General features: G+C 44.9%; 1 protein-coding gene across 2 annotated transcripts in view; it reads left to right on the forward strand.

Annotated features, from left to right (window-relative positions):
- Positions 1-2700, forward strand: part of SEMA3E (semaphorin 3E) — a 166807-nt gene extending 164107 nt beyond the window's left edge. For both annotated transcript variants that reach the window (XM_082223092.1, XM_082223093.1), the window contains exons 16-17: positions 559-698; positions 1857-2700. In XM_082223092.1, coding sequence (XP_082079218.1) covers positions 559-698; positions 1857-2309 — 593 coding nt within the window. In that variant the 3' untranslated portion in view covers positions 2310-2700. The remainder of the gene's footprint in view (positions 1-558; positions 699-1856) is intronic.
- Positions 2701-9106: the final 6406 nt, after the last annotated feature.

Raw genomic sequence — 9106 nt, forward strand, 5'->3', positions numbered from 1 at the left:
AGGTCACTTTCTATGATCTTGGGAACCAGTACAATCATAAATTTATCGAGGAAGGCGTACATTGATAAATCCTCAATTGCCACCAGTCGTTATAATGGAAGTTATTTGTTATTTTGTGATTGAAAAGTGAAGGCTAACATTTTTCCTAGAAGTCTGGAGGGGGCTCGGTGTGAAGGCCAGTCCTATCATGTGCCAGCCTGAGCCACGTGCCTCAGACGGCAGATTGGGAGAGACAGCAGACAGAGTACCTCTTGCTGCCTGCCCAGGCCCCTGCAGGTCTCCCAGAAAGAGTGGGTGCCCTTGCCAGGCACTGCCATGCCCCTTGAGCTTCCATTGCTAGCAGCTGCCTGACCAGGAGTTTTGGTGAAGCCTCACAAGAGCTGAAGCCCTTTCTCTCTGCTGCCAGCAGTGGGCAGCAGCTGTCAGCCCTGTGGGATGTGGTGGTGCCCATCTTTATCATCTCAGATGGCAAAATGGCTTGGGCTGGCCTGGGGAAAGACAAATGAGTATTTGTGAAGGACCATACCAGGTTTTTGTGTGTGTTTTCCTTCTTTATAGGAGACATCCTGGATAAGACCGAAGAGCGACTGGTATACGGAATAGAATACAACAGCACTCTCCTTGAATGTATACCAAGGACTTTGCAGGCCAAAGTGATCTGGTTTGTACAGAGAGCACACGAAGCACCGAAGGAAGAGGTACTTTCTCGCTGAATGGAAGGGGGTAACCTCTCTTGCACGGGCCCCCTCGTCTACTTCACATCCTCCAGTATTAATGGCATTTTGCAGCCATCATCATATCTTTATCATCACAATATTGTGCAATATTGTGAAACATTCTGTTGTGCTTACTGCAGCCAGTGTGGTGTAGTGGTTAAGAGCAGTGGACCTGTAATCTGGGGGAACCGGATTCGATTCCCCGCTCCTCCACATGCAGCTGCTGGGTGACCTTGGGCTAGTCACACTTCTCTGAAGTCTCTCAGCCCCACTCACCTCACAGAGTGTTTGTTGTGGGGGAGGAAGGGAAAGGAGATTGTTAGCCGCTTTGAGACTCCTTCGGGTAGTGATAAAGCGGGATATCAAATCCAAACTCCTCTTCTTCTTCTTCTTCTTCTTATTATTATTATTATTATTATTTTAAATTAAAAGGAAAGGTTGCTCTGTAAATATTTATACTGCCTTTAAATAACCAGTTTATTTAGATTGTGGGGAAGGGTACTTGGGAATGATGCGGTTTTCTTTGATATGCAATCCCTCCTCTGTGGACCAGTTCACACATGACATAAGTAGGCAGGCCATGCGCATCATGGTCAGAGGAGCAAGCCATGAGCTTGTGCACTCTTCCTAGAGTCGAGCCTGTAATCCACCAGGAAAACCCAAGATCTGCATCTCACCCACTAATGCTGCACCTCTTGCAGTTTTTATAAATAATATTTTTTATAGATAATTATTCTGACACATGGATCCCCCACGAGCACATCAACTTCCACCCCAAATATCATTGATTTCAGTTAAAGAGTTGATCTCTCTTATTAAAATGAGTGGTACCTTAAGGTGATTAGTTTTTGACTGCATCAAACCCAAAGATGTTTGAAATGAACACACACAAATTACGCTTCCGTTTGCTCCAACTTCTGCACTCAAGTTGCTCCTGATAAGCTTTCCAGACCCTTCCCAGAAATCCAATGAAACTCCACGATTCTGTTATCCTGTCGTAGTGTTTCTAATTCCCCTTACACTTTTTTACCTCCTTTCTCCTGATTATTATTATATTATTTTAAAAACCACACCCATGTGATATTACAGTATCGCTTTATTTCCACTGAATAACACCATTTCCTTGTTGCGCACCCTCAGGTGAAGACTGATGAAAGGGTACTCAAAGTGGATTTTGGCCTCTTGTTCTTAAGGCTGCACAGGATGGACGCCGGGACATATTTCTGCCAGACAGTGGAGCACAGCATTGTTCACACAGTAAGAAAAATCACCTTAGAAGTTGTGGAAGAAGAGCGTGTGGATGACATGTTCAACAAAGACTATGAGGAGGATGCATCGCACAAGATGCCCTGCCCGGCTCAGAGCAGCATAGCCCAGGGCTCAAGGCCTTGGTACAAGGAGTTCCTGCAGCTAATAGGCTACAGCAACTTCCAGAGAGTGGAGGAGTATTGTGAGAAAGTGTGGTGCACGGACAAGAAGAGGAAAAAGCTGAAGATGTCTCCATCCAAGTGGAAGTATGCCAATCCGCAAGAGAAGAAGGCACGCATCAAACCTGACCATTACCGTGTTCCCAGGCACACTGCTGACTCTTGATGGGAAAAAGAAATCCGACGGATTCAAGAAAGCTCTTTTTTTTCTTTTTTTCTTTTTGGACCTAAGGAAAGGGAAATCCTTCTTGGATTTAGTGACGAATACAGGTTTATATATATATGAAACGTTGAGACTGGAAATGGGGGGGAAATGTGTTTTTAGTAAGTTATACACTTCATGTCTGTTTAGATGCATTTTTTAAAAAGCAAATCTGCTTAATTCTTTGGTCTGCTTATATCATTCCACAATGAGTTTTCCATTTAAGGACAATCTGACAATCATCGTATTCAACATTTAGTCCAATTAATCAAGCATGGACCATGTTTGTACTGTATATTCTAGTGTGCTGTTGGGGATATTTAAGTGAACACAAATGCTAAAGCATCACAAAGCAGCAATGTATGGTTTCATTTTCATTTCACAAACACCTTGCAAATTTTCGACGTGGCGTATATCCTGTGTCCCACAGGCTCCAGATTTCATTTCTCAAGAGCAGTTTCTAGGGCTCATTGCTGCTGAAATCCATTTTGAGTATGTGACAGTAGCCACGGCTGTGAACAGAAATGATGAAGGGTCATAAATAAAAGGACTAAAAACAAATAAGGGGGGGACACTGAGTACAATATAGCAAAAGCAAGCAATGATTGTATCTCATTGAAAGCAATGGAATTGGTTGTGGCTAACTCAAACCCCACTTGATGCCAAGGGCAGTTAATCATGACTAATTGTAGCTGTGCCCCAAATATCTCTGTTCAATTTCTGTGTCCCGTTTACCACTAATTCTGAAGGCTGACTCCAGTGTCCTCTTTTGGGGAGAATAACTTACCAGGAAGAATTGTCTTTCTAGGACAAAGGGCCACCGCTTTGCACACAGAAGGTCCCCGGTTTGATTTCCAAGGAGGGTTGGAAGAGAGACTCCCTCTCTGAAATCCTAGAGGGTTGCTGCCAATCAATGTGAACAGTACTGATCTGGATGGACCAGGGCTTCTTAAGATCCAAGTGCTGTGTGGCTAGCACGTCCAATTTGGAATTTTCCAAATTTACTAAAATTACGTTCAGATTAGCACAAGAGTCCATTTCCTCCACCCCTTGCCTCCTTCACGCTTGTTTCCACAAAGGATTTGTTTGCCATAATCCGCCTCCCATCAGCACAGGGCTCGCATCTTTTTTCTGTGATCCAGGGGACTCAGCCTGGATCACACTTAGGTGCATAAGATGCGACACAAATACAATCAGGTTCGTTTTGGCACTCCACCTCACACTAATGCATTTTCTTAATTTGGAAATGATGAACAGGGTGCCCGTCCCTGGTTCTTAGAGCCATCAATATTGTTTAAAGCCTGAAGAAAATTGCTACTTATTCCTACATTTGACTGATTGATTCCATTTGCATCTGAACCGCAGCCAAGTAGTACCATTTGATTATGCCAGATGTTTTCTCTCCCTCTCTCAGGGAGGTTGGTATAACCACCTACCAAAGGAGCAAAGCATCCTCTCTCAAAAGCTAATGCGATCTCCCTCTTGTGGCAATGAAACAGCATTACATTCTGCTCTGTGCAGTACACAGATTCTAAATTTCAATATGATGCAAAAGGTTATTAGCACTGCAGGAAAACTATAGAAAGGTTCATATTCTCTATTTTCTTTTCCTTTTTCGGCAATTTCCACTTAACACTGCAAAACTACATGTTCACATTGTTTCAGATGTTCTTGATGTTCATTTTCTCTCCCCAATCAGTTTTGCCCTCACCACTCGGCTTTCATTTGCGCCAACTGCTGTTTAAACTTGCAGTATCCTTTCCTCCAAGGTAACTCCAGGAAAATTAGTCCTTTTAAGTCCACCAGTGCTCTAAATTATTCTTCTTATTCATACACTGAGACAGTCCTGAGCAGGCACATTTTGCTGACGGGTACAGTAGATGCCAACGGGGTGAGCTCCCATTGCTCGGTCCCTGCTCCTGCCAACCTAGCAGTTTGAAAGCACCTCAAAGTGCAAGTAGCTAAATAGGTACCACTCTGGCAGGAAGGTAAACGGCGTTTCCGTGCGCTGCTCTGGTTCGCCAGAAGTGGCTTAGTCATGCTGGTCACATGACCCGGAAGCTGTACGCCGGCTCCCTCGGCCAGTAAAGCAAGATGAGTGCCGCAACCCCAGAGTCGGCCACGACTGGACCTAATGGTACCTGGACTGGACTGGACCTTTTACAGTAGATGCAGGCTAAAAGCTGTACCTTGGCGTTGGGGCTTGGCTAATAAATGGAGTCCCACTGCAAGATCCGCCTTTCTAAGGCTGCATTCCAAATGTTGAGTCTCCCTCCAGCCGATCCAAAACAGCTGCTCTGACCTTCATTGCTGGAGTGGTGTCCCTCCTCTCTTGCAGACCTCAACATCCTCCCTATGGAAAGTGCAGGCAGGTGGAAGTGTGGGTGGCAGCCCACAGAAAGAAACCCCCCCCCAGTGGATCATTCCCATTGCAGGGAGGGACTGAGGCGGCCTAGGTTCCTGAGCTCGCCACCCATCACTAGACATCATTGGACCGAGCCAAGCCTTTCCTGCCACCCCCCGCCTTCCATCCTGGCCAGCATGAGCAGTGGCATTGCAGATGTGTCCCCGGCTATGGCACTTCATCACACCCCGCTGCTGTCCAGCTGGGGTTAGACGTCCAATTTTGACAATCCTGCCAGGTGTTCCGTGAGATTGGTTCTGGTGTCATTGGCTCACCGCTACAGCCACAAGGCTGGCGTGGAGCAGGCATTATGGCGAACGCTCTAGGCGAGCAACATCTCTGCTCTTTTGAGAGAGACTCGCCCTATGGACTAACAGGCTGTGTGGAATAAAGAGTCTGCCAATGTGGGTTTGCCAATTAAGACACTTTTACTGAAATAAAATGGAAGTCCATGTAGATGTTGAATACCATTCCTGTCTAATACCTGCTTCTCTTTGTTATAGGCTAATTAAATGTGAAGTAAATGGTCAGAATTCTCCATTTCCTTTTATTGTGCGTGGACTCGTCATGAAACCCATGGACTGACATTCTGTTCGGATAATAGGCTAACACACACTGTTGCACATCCTCCCATAAATTTTCATCCAACTGGACATGTTGAGGAAAGTGTCCTTAACATGAGGGTAATCCCCCCCCCGCCCCAGAAGACAAAGAGTATTTTTCCCCTCATGCTTCTGGAAAAGAAAGCCACTTGGTATATTTTTCTCTGAATAATTGCTATCTTTTTTATTTTATTTTATTTTTTGTAGTGGCCATCTGACACCAGCTCTGGGGCATTATGGGGATGCAAGATGGCGGCTCGTTTGCCAGCACATTTTCTAATGCTGCCAATTGCACAATAAAAAGGGGGTTGGGAATCTACAGTGGTACCTTGAGTTACGAACACCTCAGGTTACAAACACTTCAGGCTACAAACTCTGCTAACCTGGAAGAGTTACCTCAAGTTGAGAACTTTGCCCCAGGATGAGAACGGAAATCGTGTGCCAGTGGCACAGCAGCAGCAAGAGGCACCATTAGCAAAAGCACGCCTCTTGTTAAGAACAGTTTCAGGTTAAGAATGGACCCCCAGAACGAATTAAATTCATCTCTAGAGGTACCATTGTATTGCCATTGCTAAATGATGAGCCTCACTCCCCAAAAGCTCACAATTACAGAGATTTGGGGAAGTGGTGGCTAGCCAGGAAGGCAGAGAGTGATCTTTTGAGGCCCCTGCCAAGTGCTCCTCTGTGTGCAGTTGCACTTAGGGAGGACGAGACAGAGATGGACCAGTCCTTTAGCCTTCCATGTACCAGGAGGATTTGCTATCTTTAAGCTGCTTGTTACTATTCCCAAGGTTGGGGCCGCATGGGCTGAGATGGGTGGTGGCCACTGCGTGGGGACACTGGTGGAGCCAATCTGGTGGTCTCACTGCTACACCCTTGTGCAAATTAATTGAAACAAAGCATGTTTTCTATCTTACTCGTAATCCTATACTCAAAGCAAAAATGAAAAGTCAGTTGATCATTATGGTGTTGGAAGCCTGCAGCCAATAGAAGGAATGATGCGCTCACCACAATATATTGAGAGTTATTCCAGAGCTGGAAAAGAGGTATCCTGACAGTACTGGGATATTGCAGCACAACCTAGCCCCCTGTCACACATCGAAAGTGGTGAAGAAATTCATGACAAAGCAGCAAATACAGGTACCGTATTTTTCGCTCTATAAGACGCACCAGATCACAAGACACACCTAGTTTTTGGAGGAGGAAAACAAGAAAAAAAATATTCTAAATCTCAGAAGCCAGAACAGCAAGAGGGATTGCTGTGCAGTGAAAGCAGCAATCCCTCTTGCTGATCTGGCTTCTGGGATAGCTGCGCAGCCTGCATTCGCTCCATAAGACGCACACACATTTCCCCTTACTTTTTAGAAGGGAAAAAGTGAGTCTTATAGAGCAAAAAATACGGTACTTGATTGGCCAGGGAATTCCCCGGATGTAAATCCCATTGAGAATTTGTGGGCTATAGGCAAAGTCGCCTCTGTGCTTTAGACTGTATGACTATGGAGAAGCTCATTTAGGCGCTGATTCAAGTGTGGTACAGGGATCCGAAAATCAACAGTGACTGTTCGAAACTAGTAGACTCCATGCCAAACCGTGTTCAAATGCTGCTTTAAAATAGCAGAAGTCATATCCATTACTAATGTATGTATACGTGAGTTTTGTACAATAAACTACATTGTTTGTTTCAATTAATTTGCACAAGGGTGTGCGTCCGCTCAGTCCCAGTGATGCTTCCAGGAGGCTGTGACTGCAACTCTGCTCCACCAGGCAAGTTGCACCTGATAACAGTGGAAACAATAGATAAAAGCAACTTCCTTCTTCAGCTGCCTAATGCCTGCCAGAAAAGTTCTAGCACAAAGACCTTTCCATTTCCACCGATTGCCCTAGAGCAACAGAAGAGTCTGGAAGACACACATTAAGTTCTTGCTTTGCAGAAGCAACTTGCCCTCCATGCTTGTTCATCACTCAGCCACTGTCGCTTTGTGAATTCCTGCAAAACTTCAGGATGTTTGTGCTCTGTATTGATGCAGAAGTACAACTGCACACCACAAAATGGACCAGACCAGAACTGCAGACCAGAAAAAGGTTATGTTTCTCCCGTGACACCACCACTCCTTCCACCACAATGGATTATTTCTCAAGGTGCTTGAAGGATTAGATCTCTGAAAATGAAAAGACCAGACTAATGAGTGGATTAGACCAGGGGTCAGCAACCTTTTTCAGCCGTGGGCCGGTCCACCGTCCCTCAGAGCATGTGGTGGGCCGCACTATATGGGGGGGTGTGGAAAAATTCCTGTGCCCCATAAATAACTGAGAGATGCATTTTAAATAAAAGCACATATTCTACTCATGTAAAAACACCAGGCAGGCCCCACAAATAACCTAGAGATGCATTTTAAAAAGAAGGACACATTCTACTTGTGTAAAAACATGCTGATTCCCAGACCATCTGCAGACTGGATTGAGAAGGCAATTGGGCCGCATCCAGCCCACGGGCCTTAGGCTGCCTACCCCTGGATTGTTGTTGTTTAGTCGTTTAGTCGTGTCCGACTGTTCGTGACCCCATGGACCAGAGCATGCCAGGCACTCCTGTCTTCCACTGCCTCCCGCAGATTAGACCTTAGCTATCCAACTGGACTTAACTGTCGGGGTCCTTTGCATTTTTAACCATTTAAGGTGCCAGCATGGAAAAAAGAAAAAAGAAAAAAGAAAGGAGTACCTAGCCTCTGCTGAAATATTACATCATCACTCTTGCTCAGCGGATGGGTATCCTGGCTCTATGCTTCCCTACCTTTTCTGCCCACTGCACCACTGGCACCTGCTTCCAAGCAAATACACTTCAAATAATGCTGTAAGAGTGCTCTCTCCCTCTCCCTCTTCCTCTTCCTCTTCCTCTTCCTCTCCCTCTCCCTCTCATGTGTCGCATGAATTCAATTTAGTAACAAACAAGAAAGAAGGCAATAATGTTTCTGCAATTTGCAGCCAAGTTTTAGAAAACTAACATCTAACTTACTGAAACATGTCATTAAAAATATATATATTACCTGTCTCCTGAATGCTAAGCAACAGGTCTGGTGCAGCATAATTTTTACTGATGCAATTTAAAAAAATAACAAACCCCAGAAAACCCACAACACTGGATGGAGCATGAAGATTGAAAAGGAAGGGGAAAGGAATTATAAGAGTGACAGTTCAAGATGGGAAGGGGGAAAGGCAAAGGGATGTTGGGAACCTGAAGAGATTTGTTTCCTTCTCTAGTTCCTAAATTGCTCTGCTTAGTAAGGATGAAGCCTATGCCTTTATCAGTCACCCAGCAGAGCCACAAAAAAGAGAAGGGAGGTAGCTTGTGAAACTGAGGCAAATCACTGAGGTCTTATCAGAATAATGCACTGAAGACTCATGTTTGGAAGCAAAGATGGGAAAAGTAGTGTAGAAATGCAGCTTAGGCATTTTTGGATGCTTCTTTTTAGAGAATAAGCAATTCCTAGGTCACAAGTACAGGACTCAGATACATTAGTAAAAAAAAAAAATCAGTGGTTTGAATGCATTATAAACATGCAACGCCAGATGGTGCTAGAGAGCAAAAAAAAATTCTAGGAGATTTTCCATAGCGTTTTCCCCCCTTTCGTTATAACCATTTAATTTCTGACTTATTCCTAGCAGGGTTTTTCCTGTGTGTAGATCAGGCATAAGCAAACTTGGCCCTCCAGATGTTTTGGGACCACAACTCCCATCATCCCCTAGCTAACAGGACCAGT

This window comes from Podarcis vaucheri (assembly GCF_965113315.1).
Source record: "Podarcis vaucheri genome assembly, chromosome: 5".
Classification (NCBI taxonomy): Eukaryota; Metazoa; Chordata; class Lepidosauria; order Squamata; family Lacertidae; genus Podarcis; species Podarcis vaucheri.